Consider the following 12,832-nt stretch of genomic DNA (forward strand, 5'->3'; position numbering starts at 1 on the left):
GGTGTCTTGGTGGGCTGCATCAGGGTTATTTACAGCCGTCCAGCTTCCTTCTAGGACACTTAAGCTTAGGCCTCGCGCTGAGGGCCAGACGCCTGCACGTGGCGGTCCAGGTAAGCACACGTTTGTCCAGAAGCCATAAGTCAGACCAGGCTGTGGCAGCACGAGCGAGTTGCTCCAAAGCTGGCTCTGTCGTTCGGCTCTAAGCCGGCTGCGCCTGCAGTCGACGGATTCCCGCGCTTCGCTCCCTCCCCAGGAGTCGCCATGGTAACGGACGCCGGGTTCTGGACTCCTTTTCCTCCCAGCCGGCGGCTCCGGGGGAGGCTCACGGCCCAATGGGTAGCTCCTGGGATGCGTCGGAGAGCTGGGGCGACGCGCCCGAGACAGAGGAGTGTCGGAAGATCATCGAGAATCTCGAGTCCACTATTGAACTATTCCAGATCAACCCCAGGTGACCGGCCGCGAGCCGCAGCAGGAAGGCAGCCTCGGCTGCTCCAGACCCCGCCCTTCCCGCCTCCCAGTTCCCGCCCGGGTGCCCGCCAACCCTGGCCGCCGGCTTCCCGTTCCCCTAAGCCTGGCCCCGCCCCCAGGCCCACTGGGCCCACGCCCACGGGCTTCCTAGGACACACGGTTGGTTTGATTTCTTAAGTGTATTACTGTATGCTGGGAGCACAAGCTGTGGAGCCAGACTTACTGGGTTCCAGACTCTCTGGATTCGAATCCTGGCAACCGTTTTACAAGGCCCATAAGTTAGACAAGTTATTTAACTTCTTTGTGACTTGTGACTTAATTTCTCTGTGCTTCATTTCTCTCATTGGGAAGACATGATGATGATGATGATGATGCCTACTTCATAGGGCTGTTGTGAACATTAAATAAATCTGTGTAACGTGTTTAGAAGAGTGCCTTGTATACTGGTACATAGCATATTAATGAATGTTTGCCAGTATAATTGTTATTCCTTGATCTTTTTAATAGTTCCTCCCTTTCATAATCCCTTTTTGTCCCTTTTGCTTCAGTTGTGTTATTTATTCGGATACTTTAGAGCTGATGTTCCTGGGAAAATGTATTTTAAAATAAAAAGCTTTTTAAAAAAATCATTAAGTGAGAAGCACTAGGTTAGCAGCTACAACAGCACTTACAACACCTCAGGCAAGGGGCTCCCGAGGCCACATGGGGTCCTTCTGAGACAAGCTCCTTACACTCAAGGCAGCTCATGGGTGAGAATCAAGGATCACAGCTGTACTAGCCCAGAAGTGGGACTGACCCAGTGAGATGCTGCTGCCGAGACTCAGCTTGCCCAATTAACTGCAGTAAGTGGGTATGCTTGTTGAAATGGATAAGGTACACACACTGGCTCTCATTTAGTGATGGTTGTGAAAAGCACATTTTAGAGCCTGTGTGTGGTAAACACCAGAAACACACGCACCATCTACCCTGTTCTAGCTGTTTGCTCGTAGGAACGTCTTCTTGTCCTGGATTCCATGGCATTCCGTGGTGGGACAACTCCCAACAAAATACATCCAGACAGGCTCAGTGGACAGACAGACAGTATCAGGCGCTCAATTAATATATGTAGACTGACCAGAGGAACCACTGATGCCCATGTTGATTTCTCTTCACCCACAGTGCTAGGGGGACTGTGATGGTGCCTCCATGTGAGTTGGGGAGGCTGAAGTGCTGATGTCAGTCCTAGCATATAAGGTCTGAGCATGGCATAGGTAGGCACTGGGGGTATAGCAGTGTATAAGACAGACAAAAGTCCAGCCTTTGTGTTGACATTCTAGTCAGGGATCAGCAATAAACAAGATAAGTAAATAAATGATATAGTAGGTTAGATAGTGGTAAGTGCTAAAGGAGAAAAACAGAGCAGGGAGGGAAGAGGAAGTTGTGTGTGTGGCAAGTGGGGAGGGGTTTGTCATTTTAGATAGTCAGAGAGGGCCTTGTTTGAAGATGACATTTGAGCGGAGACCTGCAGGCTTGAAGAAGGGAGCCATGCAGATACATCAGGGAGAAAATTGTTCCAGAGGGACCAGAAAGTGAAGGAATCTACAGGTGGAGACTCTGATCTGGACTTTTAGCCTCCAGAACTGAGAGGAAATAACTTCTGTTCTTTCAAGCCACTCACTTGTGGTATATATGTTATAGCCACACTAGATAAGTAAGACAGAGACTGTTACAATATTCCTCGTGTAAGATGAGCGTGGTAGTACCGGTGGTTAGAGATGGTAAGACACAGTCAGATTCTAGATAGATGTTGAAGGTAGGACTGATAGTATTTACTGATGAATGGACGTGGAGTGGGAAAGACTCCAAGGGTGTTTGACTTGATTAACTAGAAGAATGGAGTTGCCATGAGCTAGGATGGGGAAGATTATGAGAGGGACAGGTTTGGAGGCAGCATCACAAGTTTAGTTTTGGACATGTGTTGGTAATGCCTATTAGACATCTATATAGGCTGGTAAGTAGGCAGTTGGTTATATGAGTCCAAAATTCAGAAAAGACGTCCAGGCTGACTGTATCAACTTGGAAGTGGCACAAAGATGATATTTAAAGCACTGAGACTTGGTGAGATCACCTAGGAAATGAGCATACATAGAGAATAAGTCTATGAACCTTGAGGCACACCAAAGTTGCATGTTCTTTGACGAGGAAGGAAGGGAAGCTTTTTTTTCTTTATTTAAAATTAAATAGTGTGCACTGCAGTGAAAGTTTAGCATAACTAATGACATTTTCACTGACTAATTTGTTAGTGAGCATTTGTTAGGATAGACTATTCTAGGATTCAGTGAGAAGTGTAATTACATGCTATTAATAAATATTCATGGATCCGTTTTCTAAAATAAATAAATACATTAAATTTCTACTTGGTTTATTTTAAAAGCATAATTGTTATCTTTTCAAAACTGCATTTTATGTATAACTACCAACATATATTTCAGAAATAGAATTGCTGAGACTATAAATAAGGACTGTGTAGGCACGAACCACTTAGCTAATATATTGTGATGTGGGTTTCCATTCTAGGCAGCGAGTTTGTCATCTCAGATTAGAGACATCTGGAGTTTTAAGGGAAGCTGAAGAATGAACCTTCATGTTTCTCTTAGATTCTGAATGAGCCAGATCTTTCTGAACTGGTCATGCAAAAAATTAGGAATGGAAGGGATCTTTCTGAATCAGACATACAAAAATGAAGACTGGAGGGACCTTTAAGTCACTGGCCTGTCCTCACAAAAAATATAGAGTAGGAATCTGCCACTTCCAGTCTTATGATCTGAGACGAGTTACTTACTCTCCTTGAGCCCTGGCTTCCACATCTTCCAAACAAGAAAGTCAGTATGTCTCTCATGAGGTTGTTGGAAGGATTACCTGGGGAAGAAATATCTGTGTTAATACATAAATTTTAGCAAAGTATATGGCACAAATTAAGCATTCAATAAATAGGAAATACTATTTTTTAGACACCCAGAGGAAGTATCTATAAAGTTATTGGCCCCGATTTTTAAAATATTACATAGCACATAGTCCTTTTATGGTACCAGCAGGAATAACTGAAAATATTATTCCAAGTTACTGAATTAAATTTTGAAAATTTATATATTTATAATAAAAACTATCTACACTCCACAAGTCTATCACCCACAATAAGTCTTTTACTTAAAATGGGAAGAAAAAATATATCCAAGGTTAATGAAAAATGAAGTTGAAGAGTAAAAGGGGGCACTTTAGTATTGGGGAGGGTAAGGGATTGCATTTCAAGACTGGAGAAGTTGCATCCCTGAGATGTTAAATGTACATAGGGTTTTCAATGACTGATTTTTCGGAAGCAGATCACCAGGCCTTTCTTCTGAGCGCCTCTGGGTGAACTCAAACCGCCAACTTTATGGTTAGCAGCAGAGCTCATTAACTGCTTGCTCCACCCCAAGACTCCCTAAAGAGTATGGTAATAGCAAATGCAGAAAGCAGCTATTCCCCAGGAATGAGGAAGAGTAAACAAGGAGAGAAGTAAGGATTTTAAAAAGCCCTCAACACACCCCAAGGGCTAAGATTAAGACCTCATTGGAGAAAGTATGGCTGCCACAGAAATTTACAATCTGCTGGTGGCAAAGAAATTTGCCAGAGGGTGCAGACCAGAGGTGGTCTGCAGGAATGTCTTGCCAAGTGGCCAGGAAACTTGCTGAAGGGTGCGGACAAGCCAAAGTTCTTTACTTGGCTATACACGAACTCACCCGCTACTGTCGAATTGATTCCAACTCATAGTGACCCTATAGTACAGAGTAGAACTGCCTCAGAGGGTTTCCATGGAGTGCCTGGTGGATTCGAACTGCCGACCTTTTGGTTGGCAGCCAAGCTCTTAACCACTGCACCACCAGGGCTCTAGCTCGGTGATCCAAATCTTCATTCCTAAAGATCCTGAGTTCTCAATATTCCTCATGGTTTATTTTTATTTTTTGCCTGCTCTGTTTTCCCATTAACCATTACTATTGGACAAGGAAATATCGAAGACACCCCAGAGAGTCCCCTGGGTATCAGCCATAGCCCTCCTTACCTCCACTGTGTAGCAACAACCCAACTTTCCCTTGGTAATCAGAATAAATCACTTCAGCCCGCAGAGTGACCTTTTTTTTTTTTCTTTTTTCTTTTTTTTGCCTTTAGTTCAGTGGCATAAGGATTCCAAAATGGCTGGGTACCTGTCTCATGGCCATTGTGTTTCCTGATGAAAGCATTCTCCATTCTCCCCTTAGGAACTAAGACCTGCAAACCAGCAGATCTTGAAGTTGCTGGGACTGGAAGTAAAAAAACCATGGATGGATTATTTAGTATAATAGTGAGCCTCTTCCACTTCTATCATTTGATTTTTGGACCCATGTAGTCTGGCTGTGGGAGAGATAACATAATGATTCAAAGCATATACTGAATCCTGTAAAAACAGAACCACATCTATTCATGCATGACATTGTCTCTCAATTGCCACGACTGAGTCTTCAATAAGCTATTCCATCTTTCTATTAGGCCAGCCACTTCTGGGTGATGGGATATGTGATGAGACCAGTTAATTCCATGGGCATGCGTTTCTTGAGCAGAAGTGATGCTGTGCAAAACACCATGATGGTGGATTATGCATTCTGTGAACCCATGGATGATGGTTCTGCCAGATGCATTATGGGCAGGGAATACAAATGCATATCCAGAATATATGTTGCAGTTACAGTGAGGATGAATCTGTTACCATGAGGTTGAGGCTCTGCCCCTTTCATGATGGAAGGTGTTCAGTGTTATCACCCTGCCAGCAGGTGGCTGGCTATTCCCCTTCTTAACAGTGCCGTGTTGGAGGATTTGTACTGCTCTCTCCTGTTGGCAGACTAGGCACTCAGCAGTAGTGGTAGCCAGGAATGCTTTGGTAAAGGGAAGTCTGTGTTTTTTACTCCATTCCTGCCACTATGGCCATTTTGTTCCATTGAGCAGGCTCGGGGATGTCAGTGGAAAGGAACTGGCAGATATTCACAGAGTGTGTCATTTTGCCTACTAGATTATTGAGCACTTTCTCTGCGTTGGATGCTCTTTGATGAGCATGCACCTGGGATCCAAACCAAACCCAAACCCACTGCTGTCAAGTCAATTCCGACTCATAGTGACCCTATAGATAGAGTAGAACAGGGCTATAAGTCTTTACGGAAGCATACTGACACTTCTTTCTCCCGTGGAACAGCTGGTGGGTTCTAACCACTAAAATTTTGGTTAACTGCTGAGTGCTTTAACCTAAGATACAAATATCTTTTCAGTCTGTGCCCATTCTAAAGTGTTCATCCACAGAACTCTTCCACAGATTTTCTTGTTATCAGTCTTATAATCTTGTTCCTTCCAAGTTCTTGACCATCCAGCCAAACCTCTAGCAACTGCCCATGAATTAGTGTAGACTGTACTTCTGACCATCTGTCAGTCCAGAAAAGGTGGACACCCAAATGTATTGCTTGAAGGTCTATTTACTGGGAGAGTTTTCCTTCACTGCTGTCCTTCAGGGTCACCTCTGAGTAGGGCTGTAGTACTGTAGTTATCAACCTTCTGGCAGTACATCCGTTTGTTAACCAGGCTTGAGTTCTTCTCTTCCTCGGTCAACTAATTGGAACTTCCCATGAGGCTATAGATGTGGATTGATGGGGAGGAGGCAATGCAGCAGAAGTCAATGTTAAAGATGTCTGAACTACCTGCCCATGCAACTTACTTTCATTCTGCTTGAGCCTGGTCGTTTACATACTATTTACACTTGATGATAGATTGCAGCTGCCCATGCCCAACTATGTGATTTGGTGGATCAGATAAAAGCCAGTTCATCATGTAAAACTCAGGCTATATGGTCACCTAATGACCCATGGTTAGGCATTTAGTCTCTACCAAGGCTCAGCAGCAAGTCAAAAGCTTTTTCTCAAAAAGAGAATGGTTGTATGCTGAAAAAGACATAAGATTTCCTTCAAAATCCTAGAAGTCTATGCTATAATTTTCTTATTGGTGCTTCCAGAGTCTCCCCAGAGATCATTCCTATTTGTCATAGACACTCCAAGTGTTATTGTGTCTGCTGCATCCTAATGTCCAAGTGGTAGAGCAGCTTACACTTTTCTTCAATACACAGCACGAAGTGATCTTATTTTGTAACTTCTTGCTCTGAGTAGGCTTGGTCTGATTCAGTCACATCTAAAGTCTTGGTTAGTTTGGTTCACTGAAATTGCAACTTTTAATTTTCATTGTTCATTAATATTGACAAAACGTACTGAGTGATTTGGGTAAAATTGGTGAAATTTGAGCTGGGCCTTACATGAAGAATGCACATGATTTTTTAAAAATAATTTATTTTGAAATTTCAAATCTACAAAAAAATTGTCAGAACAGAACTAAGAATTCCATGTCCCCTTCACTGAGACTCTTCAATTTTTCATATTTTACCATATATGCTTCTTATCTCTCTCTCTCTCTCCTTTCTGTCTCTTTCTCCCATCCTCTCTGTACACACATACACACCCCCCCCACACACACTCATTATAACTCGTCTTTTTCAGAACCTTTTGAGAGCAAGCTGCAGGCATGGTGCCCATCACTCCTAAGCCCTCCAGTGTGTTTTTCTCAAAAAGAAGGACACTTTCCTACATAATCAGGACAGCATACTACTCTCCAAATCAGAAAATCAACATTGACATAACACCACCATCCAATCCAGAGACCATTCAAGTTGTGCCAAATGTAAATTTTTTTTTTTTCCTTTCTGGTTGAGAATCCTGTCTAGGAATTTGTGTTGTCTTCAGCTATCATTTCTCTTCATACACACACAATCTGGAACACTTCCTCAGTCTTTGTTTTATCTCCTTGATTCTTTTTAAAAGTACAGACTTTACATTTAATTGAATATCCGGCTCTACTCAGGTCCATCTAACATTTCCTCATAACCAAACTCAGGTAATGCATTCTTCAAATGATTAGAAGGAAGTGAAGCTGTGTTCTTCTTAGCGCATCAACTTTAGAAGGTGCATGTTGTCAACATGTCCCCCAACTGGTGCTTTGACTTTGACCTTTCTGTGTTGGTGACTGCTGGTTTTTCCTACCTGAAATTTACCATCCCCCTCCCTTTGTAACGGAGCCCTGGTTGCACAGTATTTAAGAGCTCAGCTGCTAACCAAAAGGTTGGCAGTTCAAATCCACCAGCTGCTCCTTGGACACCGTATGGGCAGGTCTACTCTGTCCTACAGGGTTGCAATAAGTTGGAATCGACTGGACGGCAATGGGTTTGGTTGAGTTTTTTTTCCCCTTTTGTAATAAATTATTACTTTGTGGGGAGGTTATTACAAAATTCCTTTTCCTCATCAAACTTGCATTGACCAACCTTAGTTACCACTGACAACTCTCACCTAAATCAACCACCTCTATGCTGGTTGCCAAATGGTGATTCTCTATTTTCATCATTTGTCATTTTTAGACATTCACCGCAACAAGCATTTATTGAAGGGATTTTATGGGTCAGATAGTTGTCAAGGGCTGTTCAGGGTTTAAGATCTTCCCCTGCTTACAAGCTAACAAGTTAATTTATTACTGTTTCGTGGCTGTCGGCAGAAAAACAAGACTCCTGGGTCAGAGACAAAGGGCTTTATTATCATGGCAAAAACAGTAGCCAGAGCTTCATGTTCATTTGTGTTGGTTCCTCATGCCCCCCAAGTCCCACCGGGGGTGACAGAAAAGACCCATCTTGGATGCCTGTACACACAGTCAATTGCAGTCGAGAAGAGGAGCCCCCGAGCTTGGGGGATTCACCACTTCTTTTTTTTTTTTATTGTTGTGCTTTAAGTGAAAGTTTACAATTCAAGTTAGTGTCTCATACAAAAATTTATACATACATTGTTTTGTGACCCTACTTCCTCTCCCTATACTGTGACAACACACTCTTCCTTTCCACCCTGGATTTCCAGTGTTCATTCAACCAGCTCCTGACCCTCTCTGACTTCTCATCTCGCCTCTGGACAGGAGCTGCCCATTTAGTCTCACGTATCTGCTTGAGCTAAGAAGCACACTCTTCACGCGTATCATTTTATGTCCCATAGTCCAGTCTAATCTTTGTCTGAAGAGTTGGTCTGGGGAATGGTTTTAGTTTTGGGCTAACAGAGAGCCCAGGGGCCATGTCTTCCAGGGTCCCTCCAGTCTCAATCAAACCATTAAGTCTGGTCTTTTTACCAGAATTTGAGTTCTGCACCCCATTTTTCTCCTGTTCCATCAGGGACTCTCTGTTGTGTTCCCTGTCAGGGAGGTCATTGTGGTAGCCAGGCACCATCTAGTTCTTCTGGTCTACAGCTGATGAAGTCTCTGGTTTATGTGGCCCTTCCTTTCTCTTGGGCTAATACTTTGCTTGTGTTCATGGTGTTCTTCATTCTCCTTTACTCCCAGGTAGGTTGGGACCGATTGGTGCCTCTTAGATGGCAGCTCGCTAGCTTCTAAGACCCCAGATGCCGCTCACCAAAGGGGATTCACCACTTTTATAGTAAACAGAAGCAAGCCTGCTTCTTGGCAGGGGGGAGAAGTTACCTCATATTTCAAGGTTTCTCCTTGCAAATACAACCCTGAGAAATGGCCTGGAGGAAGAGTAGTCACGGCTTTGCATTCTCGGCATACCAAAAAAGAACTTGCAGGGAAGCTCAGGGCCCATGGAGATTGCCTCTCCCAATAGTACTGTGCTGGGGAGAAAAATATACTTTTTTAAAATAAACTAGACCAAACCTAAAAATAAAATTTTCTGTGGAAAAAAAAACCCAGAAATTTTAATTGAAATTGAGACATACAACATTGGTGATCCACCTCCACCACATTCCAATAATGCTGTTGCTTGCCATGAGTCTGTCGTCATCATAATATTGATGAGTTCATAGGAGATTGTTGAAAATTTCATGTGATTAGTTAAAAATCATTCTTTTGAATGTTACGGGTTTTTTTTTAAATTTAAACTTAGCCTTCCTTAGTTGAATATAGCTATGCTTTAATAGTTTTTCCCAAACATGCTGAAAAGAAATTATGATGTTTTTAAATATAGTAGTGATCATAGTAACAACAACCATTAAGTAAAAATAAGACAAAACCAAAAAACTCAGTTGCTGTCCAGTTGATTCCCACTCATAGCGATCCCATGTGTTGCAGGGTTGAATTGCACTCCATAGAGTTTTCAAGGCTGTGACCTTTTGGAAGCAGATCACCAGGCCTTTCTTCCAAGGTGCCACTGGGTGGGTTCAAACCACCAACCTTTGGCGAGTAATTGAGCGTGTAACTGCACCCCCCACCCCCACCCCATGGACTCCTACGGCAAAAATAACGGGTAACATATCTTGAGGGCTTACGGCAACAATAACGGGTAACATATCTTGAGGGCTTACTAGTGACAAGCACCATTGGAAGAACTTCTAAGTATTAGCACACTTCATGCTTACAATAACCCTATGAAATATGCACTATTATTTTCCATAAGAAGAAACTAAGGCACACAGAGGTTAAGTAACTTACCTCATGTCACAAAGCTAGAGTATCAGTTAGGATGCTTTCAGCTACCATTGAAAGAAACCCCTAACCGTAAGTACATTTATTATCTGACAGTACAGGAAGACCAGAAGTTTGATAGGTTTCAGAGCTAGTTGAGTTAATGATGCAACAAAGTAATCAATCAAAATGTTTTCCATCTTTTTAAAAGCTCATCATTCAAGTACTGGCTTTGCCCTCTGGATGTCCCTCTGGTGGTCACAAGTTGACTGCAGCAATTCTTAGCATCAGATCTAGGCATAGCAATGTCCAGAGCCATGAAGGCAACCTCTCCTCTGTGTAAAAAGCTTTCCACAAGCCCCTCAACCTTTCCACAAGTCACATTCTCTAGAACTGGGCTACATGCCCACCCCTAAACATTCACTGCCAAGAAGAATGGGATCACCATGATGGGCTTAGACCAGACAGGAGCGACCCTTGGCACTGGGGATATGGTCCCCCTCCCCTGAGTTCTGTGGGGCATAAATCTGAGACTCTGTCAGCAAACAAAGAAGAGGGGGATTGCATGGGGTGCCCACCACCAGTGTCTGCTCCAGCTAGTCGCTGAGGAGCCAGGATGGAAGCACAGACACTCTACACTTAAAAGTCTGATAATTCTATTTGGGCTTTTGTGGCTCTCTTTCTTAGCTGACTTTGTAGAAACAGTTGTGGTAAGTTTGATCACAACGACAGAGAGAGTGCATCCAGAAAATTGGCCTTCTGATTACTGTTTGAGATGTCTGTCATTAGAGGTCTGTAGGAAGTATTTACAAATACTTGCTCCTGGCCTATTCAGGTTTTTCAAGAATACAATTTGAAAATCAAATACAGTATTGGGTTGTGATGACCTTAAAGAAGCAATTCTCAAGTTTTTTGGTTTTAGGACTCCTTTATATTCTTAAAAATTATTGAGGACCTCAAAGAGCTTTAGTTTATGTTGTTTATATCTACCAATAGTTACTATGTTAGAAATTAAAAAGAATGAAAAATGCATTTATATTAATTTAAAAATAACAATAATAAACCAATTATATGTTAATAAAAATAACTTATTTTATGGAAAAATAACTGTTTTTCAAAACTTTAATGGAAAAGGTGGCATTGTTTTACATTTTTGCAACTCTCTTTAGTGCCTGGCTTAATGGCAGACAGCTAAATTTTCATGTCTGCTTCACCATTCAGTTTGTGGTGCATTCATATAACGTGTAGCCTCTAGAAAACTCCACTGTACACTTGTGGTAGAATGGTAGTGGAAAAGGGAAATAAAATCTTAATATTGTTATGAAAATAAGTTTGACCTTGTGGATTCCCTAAAAACATGTCTGGGAACCCCAGTGGACCTCATACTTTGAGGTCTGTTAAAGTATTTCTGCGTGATGTGCCCATTCGTAGCTAAGGATATCAAGAGAAGGCACTTAAATTGATCATATCTCAGAAAATGAAAATCAGATTTCTAGTGAGCATCAGTGGAATAATATCCAACATACAGGCAATCTGATAATCCTGCACAGTCCTGGAGAAAACCTCAAACCACAGACTGATAATTCAAGAAGTTTCCTTACTTCACCAATGCCTTACCCTGTTGCTGTCAAGTCCAGTCCTGACTCATAGCGACCCTGTAAGACAGAGTAGACCTGCCCCATAGGGTTTCCAAGGAGTGCCTGTGTGATTTGAACTGCCAACGTTTTGGTTAGCAGCCATAACTCTTAACCACTATGCCACCAGGGTTTCCTCAACAATGCCTTAGGATATTTAAAACTTAACATGATTTACACAAACATATTTGCACTAACAGATAATTTAAAGAAATGTCTATTAAATAAAGCATACTTTATCTCCATTTTTTTTTCTAGACTTAACATTTCAGATGATTTAAAGATTGGCTTTTTCACCACAGACCATGCTGCTCAAACAGATCCCAGTGAAATTTTGCCAATAAAAGAGTTGACTTCAGCTACACAAGGGCTAGTGCAGGTAAATTTGGATTTATTTTTAGACTTCTGAGATAAGTTTTGGTATTTGTTGTCTTTATGTCTCTTTCATTGACAGAACTGAAATCCTTAAAATTTGTAAAATATTAGCATCTTTGACAAATAGAACTAGATGACATTGTGTTTGAAAAATTAATATAAGCTACTAATATTTACATCGTATTTATATACGTTAACTTGCTTAGTGAAGTATTTTGTTACTCTCTTTGGAATTCTTTTGACATTTTGACATTATCTATTTATGATTCTTTTATAAAATTAAAAAAAAATTTTTTGGCATGTACAAGAATGTAGAGAATAATATAATAAATAACTGTGATATCTACCATACAGCTTTGTCAGTTTTTTACATTCTATCATATTTCCTTTGGATCTTTTTTTTTTTTAAAGAAACATAACATACATTGGATATCAAGAGCTATTTTTTTTTTTTGGTAATTTTTTTTCTTTTCTTTTTTTTCATTGTACTTTAGATGAAGGTTTACAGAACAAATAGTTTCTCATTAAACAGTCAGCACACATATTGTCTTACGACATTGGTTAGCAACTCCATGACATGTCAACACTCTTCCTTCTCGACCTTGGAGGACCGTTTTTTTTTTTTTGGTGAAAATACACATAGCCAAATTTACACCATTTCAAAAGTTTTTACATGTACAATTCAGTGACATCGATTACATTCTTCCAGTTGTGCTGCTATTCTCACTATCTTTTTCCAAATTATTCCATCACCATTATCTTCAACTCACTGCCCCCTAGGCTTCCCATCAAACCTTTTGAGTTGCTGTTGTCAATTTGATCTCACA

The 12,832-nt window shown here is 41.4% G+C and overlaps 1 protein-coding gene across 1 annotated transcript in view; it reads left to right on the top strand.

Annotated features, from left to right (window-relative positions):
- The first annotated feature begins 332 nt into the window (after positions 1–332).
- The window catches only part of CUNH10orf67 (chromosome unknown C10orf67 homolog), a 53,431-nt gene continuing 40,931 nt past the window's right edge, over positions 333–12,832 (top strand). The window contains exons 1-2 of the mRNA XM_023735082.1: positions 333–448; positions 11,889–12,009. Coding sequence (XP_023590850.1) covers positions 333–448; positions 11,889–12,009 — 237 coding nt within the window. The remainder of the gene's footprint in view (positions 449–11,888; positions 12,010–12,832) is intronic.

Source organism: Trichechus manatus, unplaced genomic scaffold, assembly GCF_000243295.1.
Source record: "Trichechus manatus latirostris isolate Lorelei unplaced genomic scaffold, TriManLat1.0 scaffold00075, whole genome shotgun sequence".
Classification (NCBI taxonomy): Eukaryota; Metazoa; Chordata; class Mammalia; order Sirenia; family Trichechidae; genus Trichechus; species Trichechus manatus.